Raw genomic sequence first — 21255 nt, 5'->3', positions numbered from 1 at the left:
AAGGCCTTAAAAATATTATCTGCACTCTAAAATGAATGATGATGAACTCCAAGTAAAAAACAAACCAAAACAAAAAAACCCACTTCAAATGCATATGAAGTGCAAAAGTAATGCCCTGCAGGCTACTGCAAAAGTGTTGACTTGTCCTCAAAGAGATCTGTCAGTCAGCACAGCTTCTGGATAAGCACTAAAATACATATGTTCCAGCTACGGGCACACCATTCCAGTTGCACAGAGAAAAATAGAGTAGGGAGTCTTCAATTGATCATAGGCAGTTTTGAGAAAGAAAATCACTTTGCACTCAGTTTAAGATGCTGTAGTTGTTGGATACTAAACACAAACATAAATGTTTTTATTATCAAAAAAAATCCCAGTTGTGCCCTTGACATGTATTAAAGTGCATTAAGTCACCATTTTTAAAGCAGGCCAGAAAGTCCCTTTGAAATTGGTCCCTAAGCACTGCAGTAGCATTTGTAGTGGTAAAAGTAGTGTATTACAGAAAGCCTGTTTCACACCACCATTGCGAGTACAGTGAAATTCCGTAAATTGTTAGTGAAATATGTATTGAAGCTCAAAAGGGTAAGACAGTAGGAGTACGGAACAGCTCTGTTCTCGTGCTGTGGACAGAGATTACCTGTTGAAGCTATCCCACAGCCAGATACTTTTTTCCATGCACCTAGATATACTCTTTGCAGGCTCCAGAGTATTTTTCTAGTTGAGATAATTTGTACATAGAATTCCCTTAATGTCGATGTGCAGTATAGCATCGCTTTCATGGAGGACAGCTGTTTATTAAAGCTAAAAACACCGATTTAAAAAGGCCCAGCACCTTGCAGCAAGTTTTCTAGTAAAAGGCCCATTTATTCTTCATCATCTTCTTCATAGTAACGATTCCTTTTGATCTGTTCTTCCACAGATAGATCTTCCATATCTTCACCCTCCCAGAAACCAACATCTTGGGATTTGCGATTCTGGTTAGGAGATGATTCCTTAGCAGTCACGACATTGGCTAAGCTGGAATGCTTAGGAGAAGCATTTTGTTCAAGGAATTCTTCATTTGGAATTTCCTGCTCTTCCATAGCGTGTTCTTCCTCATCTGTCTCTGCATTCACCTGGCCATTTTCTACAAAGTTACGCTCTACTGTTTTGATAGCAGACAATTCCCATTCTTCCTCTACGTTTTTTTCTTCAGCACTCTGGATGTTCCTATTCTCAACCTTCTTTTCCTTTTGCTTTTTGTCTACCACAACCTCTCTCTCCAGTTCCTCACTTCTTTTCAACATGTCTCTCCCTGCCTTAGAAGGAGAAGATGAATTCTCTGTTTTATGGCCTTTAACAGATATTGTTCTAAATGAGGCTGCTACTGTAAAGGGACGACTTCTTTCCTTCAGCGAGGAAGATCTTCTTAACTTTTTGAGATCCAGATCCACATCCTCCAGCACATCTGGCTTGGAAATCTCTTCTTCTGGGGGCCATTTGGGTTTGAATACTTTGATGCCCTCATCTAAGGCACTTCCTTGGATACTTTGGTCAGATGGAGGCGGCCAGGCAATCTTGAGCTTTTTTGTTTCTGCTGGTCTCTCTTCTCTTTCAGGCAAAGCTGAAGCTTTTGCTTCCATACTTGCTGCCAGAACTCCTACTTTTGCAATTGGGGCATCCTCCACTCCTGGGCTTTGCGGACTTTCTGTTGCATTTACACCATGGACAGTTTTCTCCAGGGATTCTTCACATTCAGTTTTGCCTGCCCATAATTCCTTATGCTGTTTGTGTCCAAAGCCTTCATCATAATTGCCTTTAGATTTGAAGAGCTGATTGAAGTGAGGCTTGCAGTAAATGTTCCCACGCAGAGATGCATATGTCCCAAGACTGTTCAGGAAAATACAAAGTCAAATGTTAGCATTCTGTGTCACAGCCACCGAGACGTGTATATATTTTAGTTATGTTAACTGAAGAGATTCAATTTCAGTCTTCCAACATGTTTAGAAAAGACAAGCTTACAGCTTTCATGAGTTTGTATGATCCTCTTTTCAAATGTCAGGAGTTCTTTACAAAGTTGGACATTATATTTTTCCCCCACATAAAATTACATTAAGAGTTTAAAAATAGACTGCATCAAGTGCAAAAGCCACTGGCAGAACTAGGACTGTATTACCACTCCTACGCTCCTCTCCAATTCGCTGGATTGTGGTTGCCTTCAGCTCAGCTAAGCCTGAACAGCATCTTGCTCAGCTGCTGAAGAGGAAAGCTACACTTCCTAGAGGGCAGCCAAATAGAGCACTGTGTTTACCTGAGTTTACTGTTGCAATAGGAACAGCGGAAACAGCTGATGTGAAACACCTGCTGGTTGGCAAAGAGCCTTTCCATCGGGTACACCGTCTTCTGACACCCAACACAGGTTTCCTTCATTGGCAACTGAAATTTCTACGGGAAGAAGAGAAAGCTTGTTAACTGGAAAATGAATCAACTGCTAAGGGACTTGGCTTGGGTTCATGCATGGCTTCCAGAGTTCTCAGAAAAATTGCAGCGATTCACTTTCTGCAACTCAATGCTAATTATGGTAGAGTGGGTTCTGGTGGGCAATGAGTGAGGAAGAGGCTATGGCAGGCCCACAGGATTGCTGTGGCTTGACAATGAGCCAAGATTTTGCCCCAGTGAATTCCACAGCTGAAGCATCACAAGTTGAGCAATGGTTGAGAAGAAACAATAAAAATACTAGAACTCAGTTATAACTTTGACTGAGCCAGTTCCCAAAAAGCTGTCTAATCTATTTCTGCAACCTCAATTTTTCTTGATAGGAAAATGATGAAGAAACATTCAGGTAGATTACAGTCAGTATGACACTTATCAAAATAAAAAAAATAGTGCAGAAAAAGAGCTGAAATAACCTCAAAATAAAAGGTAGAGGGTGGGAGGGGAAAGGAGTGGAACAGGCTGCTCAGCGGTTTGAAATAATCCACATTTGTTAAATGCTCTCCTCTCTTAAAGAGGAGGAAATAGTCTCAGCACAGATGCAGGCAGAAGGAAACACTTCTGACTTCATATGTAAGCAATTCCAGTTCCATCGCAAAGAAACTATACTCAGGTTTCAAGACCTCAAACTTGCTCAAGACTTAAAGTGAGCAGGGCTTTGAGGTTAAACAGCTAAAATTGTTTATGTGCTCACTAAGAGAATTTCCTGAGAGTTTAGTGCAAGGGTAAATTTAAATACTTAGGAGTCAAGTGTCGCTGCTGTGCTGTATGGGAACGATTCCAGATTTTGTTCTCTGACAGCATCAAGGAAGCAAGCACATTGTCCATGAAAAAAGGTCACTTGATGCCATTCAATTCTTGGAATCTACTAAGCTTGACCAATAGAGAAGACACTTTAAAGGAAAAATTAAATAACTTACAGTTGAAAAATGGGTAGTCTCAGGCTGCATGTTGATTACAACTACTTTAGCAGCAGGGTAAAAGAGTACCTAGGCTCCATACTACGGGTCTCCATAGACACGTTGATATTGTAGCTTTTCTTTGACAAAGAATTACCTGCTACATACTTACTAAAAAGTTTTAAGGAAAAATATGATGACTAAAGAAAAAACAGGAAGGTCACAGGAAGACATAATTACAGCAATTTATTTATAACAGACTAGAAACAATAGCTAGGCAATGAAAGTTAACAATACATGAGGGACAGATTGCTGAAGACAGAGCCAGCAGAAGTCAGTTTGTCACAACCATAAAGTTTGCTGCCAATTTAATTCCAGTTTAACAGGTATTTCAATTTTGTTAAGGCATTGCTTGAAGTTATAGTAGATTAAAGTTCTAATTATGATGACAGCTTGGCCAACAGAAGTTCAGAGTTCCTTTTGAAAAAAAATCCACAATTTCTAGGTGCTACCAAAACTGCATATGAATTCTGAATTTTGAGTCACTAAATTAAATCTTAAAAAATGAGAGTTTACTGATACAAACAAAAATCTACTCATCCATGCTCGCCACAGGGAGCAAGGCAGCAACAATTTGTTTGCCCATCAAAAAGTAACTCTCCCTGAAAGCTTAGTTTTGCAAGATGACATTACGGTGCTGGCATGTGCTTCTGCAATGCACATCCCCATCTAAGAAGAGGAACTTACTTGTATAACAATGAGCCCTATGTCTGATGGAGAGGCGTTTTGGGGTGTGAAGAAAAAGAAATTCCTTTCCAGGCATACTACAGATAGGAGCTACAGGAAGAAGGTGAGGCCCAATAAATATAAAAAAACTTGAGAGAAAGCTGAGAGTTGAGCTCACATTAGGAGGGAAGCAGAAGGCAGGAGTAGAGGTTAGGAACCAAGAACAGGAAACAGAAGCTGGAAGAGACAAATAGGAACCTTACATGAATAAACAGCATCTGGTTTTCTATCTCGGCAGTGCAGCATCTAAAGCAGTAACAAGGTAGAGATCTAAAATGGTTCTAATAATATAAAGAGATAGCACAGAGGACCAAGACACACAGGTTGTGTGTATCTTGTATGCTGTAACAGACTGAGATTACAAAAATGTTATAGGCAGCTCTAATTTTGCATACTGGCATTTATACTCCAGAACACTAGGAAGCCACATCTCACTGGTCTTCGTGAGGTCAGTACTGTTCCTCTCAAAGATGGGGAAAACAACAAAAGCACAGTTGTTTCCTCAGGAGTGAGCCAGGAAGTCTGTGGCAGCCAGGGAACAGGCATCCTAACTCCAGACAGCACACGTGACAAGAAAGTACAGTGTGATCAAAATGTTCAGCACTGCCGTTTGTGTGTCTAATAAGATTAGCAAATACATTCCTATCCAAAAAGTTCTCCATCTGCTTTATGCCTTATAGCTCCCGCTAAAGAAAATGTAACGTTAAGGACTTGCTATTCAGAATGCCAAACTCAGTCTTTGTGGGGTCAGTCACCGCACTGCCCTTACTAGGAAGCTGCTACCAATTGCAGTTACCTTGGGAACAGCTGGAAGGGGAGAGTGGAAAGCCAAGTCCCAGCCCACTAAAGGCTCTGAAGAGCAGTATCAGGACCTTAGTGCCAGTCTCCAGGAGCACTGACTTTACAAGAGGCCTAGACAAGCCCTGATACGATCCCCTGCTCAAACCTCTTTTCCCCACACGGGAGAGAAACTGCCTCTGTCACAGGGGCACGCTGTTGTAACAGCAGCAGGGCAACTCCCAGCAAGCAACTCAAACTTAGTCTTTGAAGAAAAACTGACAGTTTTCAGATGCTTTTCCATTCTGAATTAAAGTTCCCTCATGAACACAGTCTAATGAAGACAGATCAGATATTGATACAGTTACTGCGAGACTCTTTATGACCACATTGGTTGCATTAAGGCTTTTCAATATTAAATAGAGAAGTTAGTTGGCTTTAACCATCGCCAATGTTTGAGAATAAATAGCTGCTTTACCTTCACTGCTTTTGGCAGAGATGCATCTGTCTGGCCAGCTGGTTTAGAACCAAAGTTTTGCTGCTTTGTGCTGACAGGTTTCTGAACTTCTGTCTCGTTCTCCAAGTTTTGTCCAACTAAGGGAGCACAGGAGGAAGAAAAGTTAAATACAATGACTTTAAAACCATGGAAAGCTTATGCTCGGAAGACCAAACAGCAATCTACCAGCTAAGGGCTAACACATTTTTTCTTGAACATCTGCTATTAAACCTTTAGATCTAGATACTTAAACGTGATCATTCTACTTTTGTGATTTACCAGGAAAGTTAATTTGATATGTAAAGGAAACTAATATATAGGGATCCAACATCTAACTTCCAGGAACTGTTCTTCATTTCTGCAAAGTGCTCACATGGGGGCTTGAATTTAGGCATAAAGCTAAGGCACCATGAGAACGTACTTAAGTACTTTACTGAATAGGAACTTGTCTATCTCTGGACAACATCAAAGACACTTGGTAATTGTCCTGCATTAATAAGTACTTCAGCCTATTGACTGATGTAGTAGTTGCCAGAGCTATAAGTCCAAATGGTGAGGAAGCTACACTTAAATATGTTCAATCAGAGCAAACAAGAATTACAGATGTCTTAGAATTACAATTGCAAATGAACTGCTAAACCTGAAAGAAATTCTTACAAAGTTTGAGTTAGGCACAGGACAGATTTTTAGTACAAGACAGGTTTTTATTGGGTCAAATTCATCATTTGACAGGACTGATCTTAAGCATCCTACACACAACTGAGCAGAGTTAGTGCTTTTCCTCAGCCACATGCTTTACTCTTGTTGAGGCAGGAGAACCAGTGCTTACCATTGCCATCCTCTAGAAGACCAGAGTGGAAAGACAAGCTGTTCTCACCTACAGAAACCTGCAAGAGAATATTAGACCATGAGCACCTTTGACCTTCTGAAGTCTGAATAATCATGGCCTGAGTAACACAACAGGCAGTTTGACACTGTAAGCACTTAAACAGGAAGACACTGGCCACACTGACGTGCACATGAAGCTACTTTTTGTTTTGTAAGGCACAAGGCGGAGTCCAGCTGACTGCCAAGAACGTTAGTCCTTGCTGCAAGGTAGACATCCTCATAATTTTACAGCTCTTGCAATATTCAGATTATCTGCCAAAGTGTTCACACACACAAACACCGTATTTTTGTTTTCCCAAACACCCACAGCTTGTACACCTTTATCTATTAGTCTTCAGAAATCCTTGTTGATTTCATTGATTTACCTCCCAGCTTTTCTTACTCAGAAATCCCTTGACACCAAGCAGTACACAGTTAGTGGAAATCTCATGGCTCCCTCCAACATTTGACAAATCTATGACATTTAAACATTCAAAGACAGTGCTTTGGGGGGGGCGGGGGGGTGAAGAACAGCTGAATTTTTAAAAAACTTTTGTAGAACTAGAAATCTGCTGTTCCCAGGTTGGGACAAACATGTCTGGACCTATCCTGTTCATCCTCCTTCAGAAACAGATTCATATTTTTAAAAAAAAACTTTTTAGAAGAGTTGGATATAAACCCATTTCAGATACTAAACATGTTACAGGTAAAGCTCTTGATGTATATTTCTTTATTAAACTTGGCACTATTGCTATTAAATCAAATAGTTGTAAATAGCTACACTGAGAAACTGAAGTACTGTAACAAGATTAACTGCAAATCATCACTAATTCACTTTAATGATTGGAAGGTCCATTGCAAGCAACTAAAGTTTGCAAATTAATGAGGTAATGAGGAAGCAAGTTACATATATTAACATACTCTGGTCTACTGAAAAAATAACTGTAACACTAGTATACTAGGAAGTGCATGAGCATGTTCTGTGGCTGTTAGAGTCACACACGTCAGGCTACTAAATTTTCACAGATTCAGTGTAAAAAATGACAGAGAAGGTTAGCAAGTTTCTTTTGTTTCCTTTTTGCCAGAGGATTCACATTTCTGACATTTACTACTAGTAGTTTTAATTAGGCTTATTTCCAAAGCTCATCATGTCATTTCAAAAGGACAATCCTGGCTCTCAAACAATGTTCTATTCAGGTTCTTTACTGCATCTCGACACCTCAACAAGTAACTTCACAATTACAGCTGAATACAAGAAATTTTATTCAAATCCTCCATTGAACAGCAGGGAAGTATTCTGATTTAACAAGTGTTCTTTTAATTAACTCACCTTTTAGCAAAAAACAGCCTCGACCAGTTAAACATGAAGCTGCTCAGCTGTCAGCAAGGAACAGCTGAAAGCAACAATTTGGCCCCTTGCCCAAGGAAGACTGGAAAGCTCTAAAAGCCCTCCTGGCATTAGGCTGCCACGTGTTCAGAATGGCTGGAATAAACAGTACCCCAATTATTATTCAGCTACTTTTATCCCGTCTGCTGTCCCCAGTTTAGTATACAAATGCTTGAGCATGCTTTATTATCTCTAATTCACAGAGTAATTTAGTCTCAGTTTACAGCTGAAGCTCAAAACCAGGAACAAACCCAAACTGGCATTCTCAGTTACCTTAATCAAAATTTAGCCACTAAATGCAGAAGAAACAGCGACAAACTCCTTTTACTTGCGTCACACAAAGTTTCTCATGGTTTTTTTTTCTGGTGTGGTTTCTTTTTTGTTTTATTAAAAAAAAAAAAAAAAACCATAAACAAAACAAATACCTAGCTGTGAATCATCTTTTTACAGTTAGGGAACATGACACAAAAAAGCTTAGATGGCTTCATCATAGTCATCAAAAATTAATGGCAGAGTCAAAAAAAAAAAAACCAGAACAAAAAACCCCACAAAACCATGAAAGGTTTCAGCCCCAGTCAGCTACTGAAGCCATCAGAAAATACGTAAGTGTGATATTGAAGAATTCTGCCACACTACAGGCATGCCATTACTGAGAAGATAGGGCAACTCTCCAGTTGTCTCTAGATAGTCTCTACAACTGCTTATAAGTCTTCTACAGAGACTTGCTAGCTTATAATTCAGACACAGTTTAAAAAAAAAAAAAAAAAATAAATCAGGAATTCTGCAGCATGTAAGTAATCTTTATCAGCTGCTCACATTCAATTTCTAGATGGCATGTGGAACAAGTATATCAGCTGTGCTTCTACAACTAGTTCCACTTAAAGTGAAGTCTTTGATCTTCACCAGCATGAGCATCTTACCTTCTCCCCATCCTGACAGGAAATGGAGTCCTCAAGACTTGGTGGCATATTCTCCTTCTGCTCAGATTTGTAATTCTTGAGTTCACTTTCACTGGCTTGAATCTCATTCTATAGAATAAAGCACTTGAAAGTTGACAGGTTCTTTTCCCCTAGGAAAGTACTTGCTTTCTATTTTTCTTAAAATCATCTTTAAACTGTATTCCTAGTATATACAGTGATAATTAAAGGAAGGGGCATAAAAAGCTATACAAACTTGGTAAGTGATACATTCTAATGAAAAAAGATGGGGCTGTGGAATTTTACTATACTCTATGGAGGTAATGCCAGCATTTTTCTAAACAACCCCTTTTCTCTACTTCCAGATTCCGTTTAAAATCAATTCTCATTTCCCCTGCTCAATCCACATCTTCCTCTTCCAGAAATGTTAACTTTTCATTTGAAATTACAAGTATTTCAAGACAAGTGCTATCTAAAACATTGTGTAACTGAAAAATACAATTAGACATAAAAGCAAATCCTACCCTTCCTTCAATACTAGTCAAAAAACCTAATTCTATTATTTACCAAGATTTTTGTTCTTGACAAACTGACTTGTTTAAGATTTTCACAAAAGAATCTTTCAGACTTAAAAAAAAATAAAATCCAGTGAAACCTCGTGTTTCTTTCATTGCCACAGGATACAAGATAATTGGAGAAAGACTCGTGCCTTTCACAAGGCATCTTCTCTGTAATGTGACAGAGAAACAGCCAAATGCCAGCACCAGCATCTTACCAGATTTTGTAAACAAGTCTGCACAAAACCAACCACGTCTAACAGGTATGTAATTGAATGTTAGAATTTTAATGTATAGAGCTCTAAATATGCTGTCCATCATCTCTCCCTCCCCTTCCTGTATCACTTGCAATGCACAGAAATGATTGCTTCTCACCCTTACTCTAACCAACTGTAAAAGTGTCTATCAGTTTTAATCCAAGCCTAATTACACCACAATGCCCTCAAAATAGTTGTTCCCAGAACAGATTATGGCTTTCCTTTGTAGCACAGATGTGACACATTTTAAGAGAAGGGAAGTACAAATACCACACTACCATATCAAAAGAGCCCTAGTTGCTTTGTCAGCAGGGAAGGAGAATATCCAAGAGTTATGGCTGCTATTGGAACACAGAAGCACTGCAAACATTGGCCTCAGAAACCGTTATTTGCTCCATCTTATGTGCTGCCCTTGTCGATGTGCCAGGCCAAAATCGAAAGAGATTCTGCCAAATGGGACATCCTAAGAGCATCACTTTGGACTGACACTCAAACTGATAGCATTAGGGATTTGCAAACAAGAGCCTCAAGAGACATCTATGGTAAATCTCTTGCCATTAGGACATAATTTAGTGGATCAGCTACCACTCTGAGCCACAACTGGAAAAGGCAATCTAGCAAACTGAATCCAGGCGAGAAACAGAATGCAGAAATCAGCAATTAACAGTTAATCAGATTTGTTGCACTGGCTGCAATTACTTTCCATTCATGCAGTGAAGTTTACTCGACTTTCTGCCCAAGGGTTGGAGAATTAGACCCACACTGCCTATGAAATTCAGAAATCATTTCAGCTGGGTAGAGACTTTTGCCTCTCTACAAAGATACCCAGGAAGCATGCACTCTTCCAAAGCTTACAACCATCATTTTTGGCTTTTATTTCCAGTGCAAGTTTCCTAACTTAAAAAGGCCTATCCTCTTAAAATGTATTACTCCGGTTAATAAAAGCCATACTTAAGCAATAAAAGTTCCCATCATTAAGCAAAAGTATCAGACAGTGCCAGCAAATGTACTTAAGCACTTTTTAACAAAAGCTTAGATTCTTGCAATCTCTTCAGCTGCAATACTTTGCCATGTTTCATTAATTGCTCATTTCCTGATCAAATATCTGCAAAATTGGCATGGATTCATTCACTGCAAGAGTCTAATTGGATTCAGATAATGGGTGAGAAAACTTGAAGGGAGGTGAAAAGCAAAAGGGAGGAAAACTGACTGGAGATTCCAAAGCTGCAGGCCAAGAGATCCAGGTTCTATGCACTGTATGACATTGAAAGTCGCTCCATCTTACTGTGCCTCAGTCTCCCCTAGCTTATAGCTACTGTACAATACAGAATTGAGTTTGGTTTTGTTGTTTTTTGTTTGTTTGTTTTTTAAGAAAAAACAACAACAGCAGCAAACATGTAGAGAGCTACAGACATGCAGAAAGAAAAAAGAATGTCAGCTATGTTTCAGAAGGACCTCAGTCAGGGTGCCAGCAATTAATTCCTCGGAAAAATTTCAGGATTATTCCAGAAAGATGCAAATATTTATTTCTTCCTGCAGTATGTAGAGGCAACTCTTCATTAGAAATGACTCCTATGGGCACAAAGTTATTTTCAAAAGAAGGTGGCATTATCTTCGAAAAGCCTGGTTTCCGTGAGATCATTTTCCAGTCTCAGGTTGGGACAAAAATTCACTTCTACACAAGCCAAAGAACAGACTTACCATGGTAATGAGGCCTGTGGAACTGCCCTGCTTGGACACAGCTGCCTGATACTTTGCCAGCCTATCCTTTATTGAAGTTTCTGTTAAGCGAGGCATCTCCAGGCTTTTCTTGGTCTCTGCCTTATCTGGACTGAGTGCTGGACTAGTATCTACAAGATGCCCTGGAAAAAGAACTACATGAATAAAGGGTAACTTTCAGGAACACCAGTAGACCCGTCTACAGAAAGAATTACAAATCCCATCCCTTCACCACTCCCAAGACCACAGAAATTCCAGATCTGAAGAGCACATAAATGTTTCAGTCAAAGGTTTATGCTCCAAGTCTCATAATTAATCCAGCTAGTTTCAGAAGTATTCACCAGATGCAGCGTCCAGCCAGTGGTCTCAGAAGTAAAGAGAGCACACAGTTTTAACACTGAAGATTGTTTTGCTGTTAGTGTCAGATGAAAGCAGCTGCTACAGTGGCTAAATGGAAATATACATCATTCCTGTAGTGGAATAGTTGTCAAAGTCTTTTGGGGAAAACATGGGAAGCAAGGAAGGAAGTCTCACCTGCCACTTCCACCTTCTCCATGAAAATAATTTATCGCATGACATGTTACAGATGAGGATCTCGAGAACAAACATGTTATGAAATAATTCAGTTTAGTCTCGCAGGATCATTTGAAGCATCTGTTTTTATCTCAAGAGGAAAGAAACATTTGGGAGCTTAAGTCTCTGCATAGGTGCAGATCTCCTGACTCTCAGAACTATGCCCCATTACTTGCCATCCATCTTTTATTTTTGCTTTCAGATGTTAGCCAAATAGGTTAAAAAGCCAGCTCCTGTGACTGCTCTGCTATCTACCTTCCCTGTATAATGGTCAGGTCTTCAGTAATAGCTTAATTGTTCAATAAAGTGGTAAAAAAATGACCTTTCACTAGCTAGTGGCCTTGAATGACTAAAAAGTTGTTTGAATCATTAAGGTCCCTCTTGGGGACAATAAACAAATGTGAGTAGTTCTTGCCATTCTCTCCAGTATTGCTTAAATAAGGACACAATGTGCATCACTACGTAGTGAGATACAACGTTAGCCATAGGCTGAAAACACAAAAGATTGTAAATGCTTTGTTACAAAAGAGTCTCCAAACATATGAAAAATACGTAACTTTGCTCAAGTCATAAGGCTAGCTGTAGTTACCCATGTCTGGACAAGGTAGAAGGGATGAGAATTAAAGCAAGAAGGAAGAAGGCATATTGTCTTGTCTGTCTGTTCACTACTTTCTAAATTAGTCTGACTATTAAAACTAGTTCTAGGATTGTCCTAGGATTAAGACCCAGGGAAAAAATGGGTTCCATTCCTTAACTTGCTAGTTATCTCCTGTGCCTTGGTTTCCCGTGCTTAAGAGTATAATGGTTTAAAATTCACAGCAAGACTTAATTCATTAAATGCAATGCTCGCATGGACTTTACAGATGGAAGATGACTACACTTCCTTCCATTTCTAAAAGGCAAAAGTTATCTCCGTTGTATTGTATAAACTAGTTTTAAAAAAAAAAAAAACCCACACAAAAACCAAAACAAAACACAAACCATGAGGTTTACTGACCTGATGTACTATGACTCTTCTCTCCTTGGCCAACATCAAAGTCCTCCGAAGAGAGGCTGTTTTCAGAAATCCTCCTACCGACTGCTGTCTTCCTCTGGTCTCTAGGGACCTGTTAGAGACAAGACCCACCTATCAGCTGCCTGGACAAACAAAGATTGTTGCGTATAATCCTTTAAGATGCACAGGTGTCACTAGCAAATCTGCTTTACTGGAATAAACAAGTCTAGCAGGTGACATCTTATTTAACCAATATAAAGTTTGATCACAGAATACCTGACCCTCTGTCACCTGGAAAACACTTTCTTGAAGAGGTCAGTAGATGCCCTTTGACTAGTTATCTTTGTTGAAAAGTCAGAGAACGATAAAGATCAGATTTTTAGGCATTTACCACTGCAAATACAAAACTTCAGTCTAGATTTTTGCATTTCATATGACTTCTTTTGAAGCTAATGTTCAAGGTCATTTTATGAAGATTTAAAATCAGAAAAAGGAGGAAAGGAGTGAGGTATCAAAAACTTGCATTGATTTTCAGCAACAGAAGGAAGAATAAATATATTGTAATAAAAGTTATCTAAAGTTACTTGTTTTGATTTGGATAGCTCATGCACTTGGTAGCAAATAATTCCCTAATTAGGTCTGATAAGGCTGAAGCTTAAGCAGGAGAGTGCTAGAGATAAATATTCTCAGATATCCAGGATAATCACTATTGGCAATGCGGTGCTGGACAGGGTGTTTTGTAGCACTACCACACAGATGCTCTGGCTGGCTCAAACAGATTTGATACTCATTTGTTGAGACCAACTCCCAAAAATCTAATGCTCAATAAAAGAAATTGTGAAAAGAAATTTCAGCAGCTTTGATAAATGCTCATGAAGTGCACAGTTTAATTTGACTTCATCAGGATAGGATGTTTTCACAGCTGAAAGTCAACCTATAAAATACTAGAAGGTGACAGATCTTTGTACCCTCCCTAGGAAGAGTTAAATCACAGAGCCAACCAACTCCCAAAAATCTAATGCTCAATAAAAGAAATTGTGAAAAGAAATTTCAGCAGCTTTGATAAATGCTCATGAAGTGCACAGTTTAATTTGACTTCATCAGGATAGGATGTTTTCACAGCTGAAAGTCAACCTATAAAATACTAGAAGGTGACAGATCTTTGTACCCTCCCTAGGAAGAGTTAAATCACAGAGCCAGTTGGATTTTTTGTAGGGAAAAAGGCAGGTTTGGCAAGATGCTCCAACCACACATTCCCCCTCACCCACCCCCCAGCTTCCAACAGGTTTCTTATTTGCTGCTCACCAAACTGAAGGAAATTCCAAAGTTTTATTTTAACAGAACTGCACTGTAAGATAATCACTGTGAAAAATCAGGCTGCTTTGGCATACAAAACAGCAACTTTACCAGGAAAGGAAAATGCAGCTGGAAAACCTCTTTTTCCATTAGCATGGGAAATATTTTCTATTTCTGTGGTTTAAGACTTTGGTAACTTTTACTGGAAAAGAGCTTAGCTATGACAAGTCTTTTCCTTCCACTGAGTGTGTTGATAGGTTCAGTTTGGGAGTGTCTGCACACTTGTAAGGACTTGCAGATTCCTCATTTTGTGCAAACTATCCTTAGATGATTCTTATTCAGCCTATGTCCACTTTAATGTCACCTTCAGCCCACAAGTCTGAAGTTCTTACAACTCAGAATTCGTCATTCAAAGGGTCTAGCTTTTGACTAGTATATGGAGAAGATCACTGTAGGCAGAATACACTTGAAGACAAGATCCTTTGAGGACGCAGAAGGGAAAACATGTTTATTAGCACACCTGCAACCCCTGACTATTTTATCACTGCCCTGGGTTGTTGTTTTTTTTTTATTTCGTTTTTTTGTTTGCTTGTTTTTGTTTAATAATATGGCACCACATACATTTTTTTGCACACAGAAGGAGTGACAAAGCTACAAATGAAAAAACAAGTTTGCAATATAGACACATGGGAAGTTTAACTGGCAGCAGAGTGCATAAGGAAGTTTTCACTACTAGGGAACAAAGGTCTTAGTTCAAGAATCCAGCATCTGGGATTCCAACCTCACTGAAAGAAACCACCAGCACTTTTCAGGAGAAAAAACAGTTAGAAATCAAGATTGGAAACTTGTTCGGGTTGCCTCTTCTCATTCTCCTTCGTTTCAGAATCTTATTTCAATTTATTTTCACTGTAGTCTTTCTCCAGTAACATCATGCTGAACTGCCCTCATGTTGAAAAGACAAAGAATTCTCAATTATCGCTGAAATTAACTATTAAACAAATTAAACCTCTAAATAAGAGTGGCAAGGAGCCAGTGCGTTGTCAAACAATTATGACAAGTGTTCAGTCAGCTACTACCAACAGGAATTCTGGATCAGGGTCCAGCACCTCATCTAGACGTGTGCACAAAATCAAGGTTTTCTTCCAAGCAACCAAAAACCTACATATTTTTACCAGCAGCAGAGCATTCAATATTCATCAGAAACAGACTCTTCTGCTTGACTCAGTAGGACCTTCACGAAGGCTGGTGAGTTCTGAATTAAGAGCAAAGAGCTCCCCCCGCCCCCGCCTTGTACCACCTTGCTGTGGAATCCACTGCAGCAGGAAGAGTTCAGTTATCAGACGCAGCCATCTCATGACCAGCTAAAACAGACTGAGTTAACGAGCACTCCAACTGTCAACTGAATAACCTCCACAGTCCTGCCAGCTCCTTTCCTCCTATCCTCTTTGCCACCTCAGACATCTACAGGTATTACAATTTCACCTGAAGAACTTCTCTGTAGATAAGCTGTATAACACAATTAGCCTAGGTCTTGAGAGTAAAAATCCAAAACACCAAAATACAAAAGCTTTAGTTAGAGTTCAGAGATATTTTTGTACATGTCCTAGTACTAAAACCTATGGATATAAAATCAATGTTGTGCAGATTTTATATCAACAGCTTTATATTGTGGGGGAAAAAAAGCAGAGTAATAGGGGAAAAAAAAAGTTTAACAAAGAGAAGATGAGGGACTTTCCCCATTACAATCAATAGACTGACCAACCACAAGTAATGAGGGTGATTATGGCTCATGTAAGGCAACACCTTTTGCATGAAGGAATCCCTGACTCCCAGCCTTATGCCTATGCCACTCAGTTCCTTTTACAGCCCTGCCTGGGCCACAATTCCCATGCCACAGCTTCTGCTACTTGCAAAATAAGATAAAATATTCCTCGTGTCTGGAAAGCCTCAAGGTTCTAAGACAAAAGAGGTGAGTGCAGACATACCACAATCAGAGTTAACAGCATTTTGCCTGGAGCACAAAGAGTTGTTGGGCAAAAGACCAAATAAAAGTTACACCTATTTCATTATATACTAACTGTGTCAAATGTGACCCCGCACATAAGGTTAGCTACACAAGACAGTAAGTTTTTGCCTTAAAGGAAAAACACAAACCAACTTGGAGACAACTTTTTAAGAAGTATTGCAGATCTGCTTGCTCTTTCTTTTCTTCTGATCTTCCTTGTGTGTGCTTTCGCTATCACTTACAGGAAGAATTCTTTGAAATTGATAAAAGACCTGATGCTCAGTCTTTGCTTAGTGCTGAACCAATCTAGACCGACATGCCTATCTCTAACGTAGCTAGAGCATTTTTTTGCATGAAGATGCAATAAAAAAGATCTGCTTTGTATCTGAATTGCAGAAGACAGAGCAAGATCTGAATGAAAAAATGAATAAACAAGGAGGTTTTGCTTATAACTCTGAAAATGAGAATTGGTTTGTTTAGAGTGGGTGATTGAGTCAGGAAATCCAGGCTCTAATCTGGATTCTTGCCAGAGACTTGCCCAGCAACCAGGCAAGTCGTTCTGTCTTTACAGCCATGTTGCTACTTAGCTTATACAGATGTTTTGTCAGCAAAGTACTGACAGCACTTATACCTTATACCACGGAAAATTGCCATCTCTCAGCTGAAGCCTTGTTTGCACTTAAACCAGGGGTTTATCAATGGACCGAGTTCAGGAAAAGCATAAATGGAAGAGGCAATTGCAGAGTTTGCAGTTAGCCAAAGTTACACTGTTGCTGTACTTGCTTCTTCCCTTAGTGAAAAAGATCTGTGTCCCCATAGCACCTAACTATCTTCATTGTACGTGACTGCATGACGTCATCCTCCAGTTCTCAGATAAATTCCCAGAACCAGAAATCTTACAATAGTGCTTTCTAATTACAGAGACACCCCGCCCCCCCCGCCCCCAAACACTTAAACTTTAGAGCTCTTCATGCCTTTTCCCTTCTAAAATTAAAAAGTAACCAGATGAACTTGGAATAGGAACATAATTTGAACCTAACCTGAATAGTTTCATACCTACTGTATGGTATTTACTGTGTTCAGTCAGTTTTCAACAATATTTGAATTACTAAGCTTGACAGAAATATCAGTTCCAGATTCAGTCAGCTCCGAAACAATTTAGTCCTCAGGCTAAGATAAAGTTACTTGAAGCCCATCTGCAAAATGGTACTTTCCTGTGGAATCCTGACTGATTAATCCTACAGCAAGAGTTCAGGGAAGTGCTATCGGGAGATCACCCTCCACAGCCCGCCCTTTCAATGGACGTGATAGTATGGGCAGCACTTACATAATGACAAAGACTACAAAAGTCTAAGTTGTGAAATTACTATATACAGACCAAAACTCACTTTAACACAGAGGTGCTCCTCTGAAGCCCTTAATTGTTACATATTTAAACAACTTTTGTACAAAATTTGTTTGTTTTACTCAATACTGCAAGAAAACCACCCGCAGTTAAACAAAGCCAGAAGTATAGGAAACTATGAGAAAACTGGAAAATCCACCAGCATCAAGGCCTCAGGACTATGTTGCAAGTCACTAGCATATGCAACTCATTTTCTAGTTAAGCAATTCTCCCCGGGGACACACAGTCTGCAGTCCACATGCAGGATCAGATTTCATGAGCGGTTGTAGGAAAATGCAAGCCCTGTGCATTTGCAAGTCAAAACTAGTGAAGGCAGGAGCTTGTCTGGCTATCTCTGCTTATTTTTCCCCGTGAGGATTTTTTTCGATAAGAAACATTTGTTGAGATACAAAGATGAGAGAACAGCAAGGAAAAGACGGGAGTATTTCGCAGGACATATATATCTTTCTCTATGTATGTGCATATGTGTGACTCACATACTGATACGTATATAAAAAAACCTCTTAACTCTGGCAGTACTTCCATCCCAACTGCAACCGCCCAAGACTGTTGAGCTCACTTCAAACAGTTACTTTTTCTTTTATATATATAAAAATATACACAGATTTTTTTTTTTTTTACACAATTCATGTTTGCATAACTCAACATAATCTAAAGACAAGATATAAACAATCCCAACTTGCTTTAAAAAAAAAACTTAATAAATTCCATACTTATTTTTCTCTCTTAAATTGTACCCCTTTCACAAGCAAATTCGTTTTACATCTCCAATAAGCAATCACAAATAGCCACAAATCTAAGCAATCTGCACATATTTGTATAGCTCAAGTAAGTTACTAACACCAGCTACGTTATGTTTCAACTAAAACAAGGAATACAATTATTTGCAGAGTCAATAGTTCAGAGCCACTCCCTCCAGGGACTTTTCCTGATGCCCAAGAGGCAGCAGTTTTAGTTTCTCTTAAGATTTGAAGGGACAGATCCTTACCTTGGTCTGAGTCGCTTCACCCTTTTCAAACATCATCTTGAGTTTGTTCAGCGGAACGCTGTATTTCTCGATCTTCCCCGAAGAGTCTGTGTTTTCACTGGCTTCAGGCTTTTCCACTTCTCTGGAGTCTCTCAGACAGTTTTCCATTTTACCGCTCTCTGGTGGGTGGCTTTTAAACTTTCTGCTGTCACCACCAGGACACTGCAGCTGGCCAGGGGTGCTGGAAGGGGCCTGGGCGTCAGATGTAGCACCAGCCCCCGGGGTTTGCTCCGCGTCTGGGGAAGAAGCAGGGCTGCTCCCGACTCCGAGCCCAGGGCTGGCGACCTTGTGCCTAACCTCAGCACAGCTGCTTTGTAGCGTTTGCTTCTGAGACTCCGTTCCCAGCACTGGATTCTCCCACTTCTTCTTTAGTACACTCAGATTCCCCCTTTTAAAATGAGGGGGAAGATTTTCTGTGTTCTACAAAGAACAAGAAGTTAATTCCAGTTATATGCCTGATGAAGCATTAAAGCACTTCCTTTCTATGAGAAAGGAAGCTAGAGGCTCAGTACTGATCTCAGCTCTCTGCTTTTTCAGACAGCTGTGAATAGTTACAACTGTGCCACATGGAGAAAGCATCCAGGATAGGAAAGGAAGGAGGGGGGAGAAGAGAAAAGTCAGGAGCTAAAGCAGGAAGTGAGCAAACAGGATGGCCTTATAAGGAAAAAGGGAGTCAAGCTCTAATGAGTTAAATGACACACAAAAGGCTTGAATCCACACATGAAGGAAGGGGGACCAAAATCCTCACGAGGGTCTCTAGCCCTAGAACAAGCAAACAATAGCAAAGCAGCCATATGAGAGATGGGTGGTGTGCCAAATGTTGCAATGTCTTCCAGCTGGTTCAGAAGACAACAATTAGTAGGCCTTCCAAAAAGCTACAGATTAGCTTTGAGAAACCACTACTTTTTTGGAGTTATGTATTTCTACTATTAGTTAACAGTAGCACTTTAGTTACAAGAGATCCATCTTCAGTATTTTGTACCATGCAGTGTAAGGCTAAAGCTAAGCACTGACAACAAATATCTTTTTGCTCCCATTTATAAATACCAGATCATTTGCTGGAATTTTTCTTCTATTTCACTCAACACATTGAAAGCTTTTGGCAGGAAACATGCACACAAGTCACAAGCGCTGCCCCTCATATTCAAGTGCTTTTCAGACTAGTTTTGCTTACAAGTAGTTACCTCTCCCCAGAGTAACAGACCAGCCCATGTTTGATTCATTCAAATCTAATACCTGCCACCATTGCATTTTTGCTGTCTCTCCCTTATGGAGACCACTATGTATCAAACTCATTGCAAGTGGAACAGGTCTGCAAGGCTTACAGGAATTAAACAGGATTAGGAGCTATATTAGGATTTAAGTCTCTCACCCTATTACTCTTCTGGTCACATTTTGAACACTGCTTTGCAAATTAACTTGAATCCACCTAGACTTCAAAAAGATCAGCTTGCTTGCTGACTGTGTTTAAAAGAAAGTACTAAAGTTGTAATGTAACAGAAGTACTGAAAATTGCGCAGCAGGTTTCCACAGGAACACCTCTGGACATGACGCCTATGGAGTCCCGGCATACTTCATAAACACAAGTCATTCTTGCTTGGGACTTGTCTGTTCCCCAAGCACACAGCAATGAAGAAGATTTAAAACTGGAGAGTAATTTTTAGAATGCTTATTTTATCGCACCTATATCCCCAACAGAAAAAGAATGACTCCCCAAGCATTACAGAGATCAAGGCAGCATGGTCTAACAAAGACCTACCTATATATCCTGAAAATATTGCCGGTCTTTTTAAATAAAAATTAAACTGAGGATCTGCTTATACAAAGACCTGCAATCTTAGTGCCTGGTATTTCAGCCAGGGTCCCCTGACCCCAGAACAGTAAGTGCAATGTAGTTTACAGGAGGGAATGCGAGGCTGTAACAGAGCCAAAAAGGATGGCTCTCCCTCATCCAGGGGCATTTTGAACCCCGTAAGCCACTTTAGAGAAGATCCCCCTTAATGGATTCTACAGCTATCGAAGATATACATGGTAGATTTCAGAGAGGCTGGTAGCTTCTTTTAAGCAGGCTTTTAAATTTAGTTATGAAAGGAAGAGGTGCCACACAACTGCCTGCAGCTAAGAACAAAGAGGTGGATATTCATGTGTTGTGGTTACCTCGTTTTGCCTTTTGCTTAGAAGCGAATTGGTGATTCAACATATAGCTTTGGGCAAGGCACTTGATCTTTCCTTTCATTCACACTGGGAAAGGGTAGGGGGAATGAGTCAAAAGCAAACACTATGTCTAAGCCAAGTTTTCTGTAGGACACATGGCAGCAATTCTGACATTCCAAAAATCAACTGTCACAGAAACATTGCATGTAGGCGATCCGTTCTGATTGCAGGCTGTTACTTACTGCCTAGGAAACAAATACTTACACTTCTTTTTTTCTCAGCAGTGGCTTCTTCAGCTGCTTTCTGATACCTTTGAGAAAGAGAAAAGAGAGAAAAAAAAACCACAAACAGTTTTTAACCAGAATACTGAATGGTCTTAAAGACAGCTGGGATTTTTTTTCCCCACCAAAGATTCTGTGCGCTTCCCAGACCTATCAAATAAAACCAGAGGCTGGAAAAATAGTAGCAAATAATGCCAGAACAATGCAAAGTGATAGACACATTTTAAGTTGTTCAGTTTACAATAATAGCATACATTAATATTTTTCATTACCTAAGCATGCTGATTCTCAAATATAAACCATTTACCTTGGAATAGCTGTATTGTTTCCGCCACCCAGCTGTCTGCTGTGCCCCCTTGCAGGAATAACTTAGCTATTTATACAGCAGC

At 39.7% G+C, this 21255-nt stretch overlaps 1 protein-coding gene across 1 annotated transcript in view; it reads right to left on the bottom strand.

The window, feature by feature from the left end:
- Positions 1-860: 860 nt before the first annotated feature.
- Positions 861-21255, bottom strand: part of LIMA1 (LIM domain and actin binding 1) — a 22810-nt gene continuing 2415 nt past the window's right edge. Inside the window, exons 2-10 of the mRNA XM_009578814.1 lie at positions 20850-20895; positions 18393-18851; positions 12702-12810; positions 11114-11274; positions 8602-8709; positions 6257-6314; positions 5410-5525; positions 2288-2421; positions 861-1866 (exon numbers count right to left, since the gene is read on the bottom strand). Coding sequence (XP_009577109.1) covers positions 861-1866; positions 2288-2421; positions 5410-5525; positions 6257-6314; positions 8602-8709; positions 11114-11274; positions 12702-12810; positions 18393-18851; positions 20850-20895 — 2197 coding nt within the window. The remainder of the gene's footprint in view (positions 1867-2287; positions 2422-5409; positions 5526-6256; positions 6315-8601; positions 8710-11113; positions 11275-12701; positions 12811-18392; positions 18852-20849; positions 20896-21255) is intronic.

Source organism: Fulmarus glacialis, unplaced genomic scaffold (assembly GCF_000690835.1).
Source record: "Fulmarus glacialis isolate BGI_N327 unplaced genomic scaffold, ASM69083v1 scaffold15075, whole genome shotgun sequence".
In the NCBI taxonomy this organism is placed as follows: Eukaryota; Metazoa; Chordata; class Aves; order Procellariiformes; family Procellariidae; genus Fulmarus; species Fulmarus glacialis.
The sequence above is the reverse complement of the archived record's forward strand: the minus strand, read 5'-3'. Positions and strand labels throughout refer to the sequence as shown.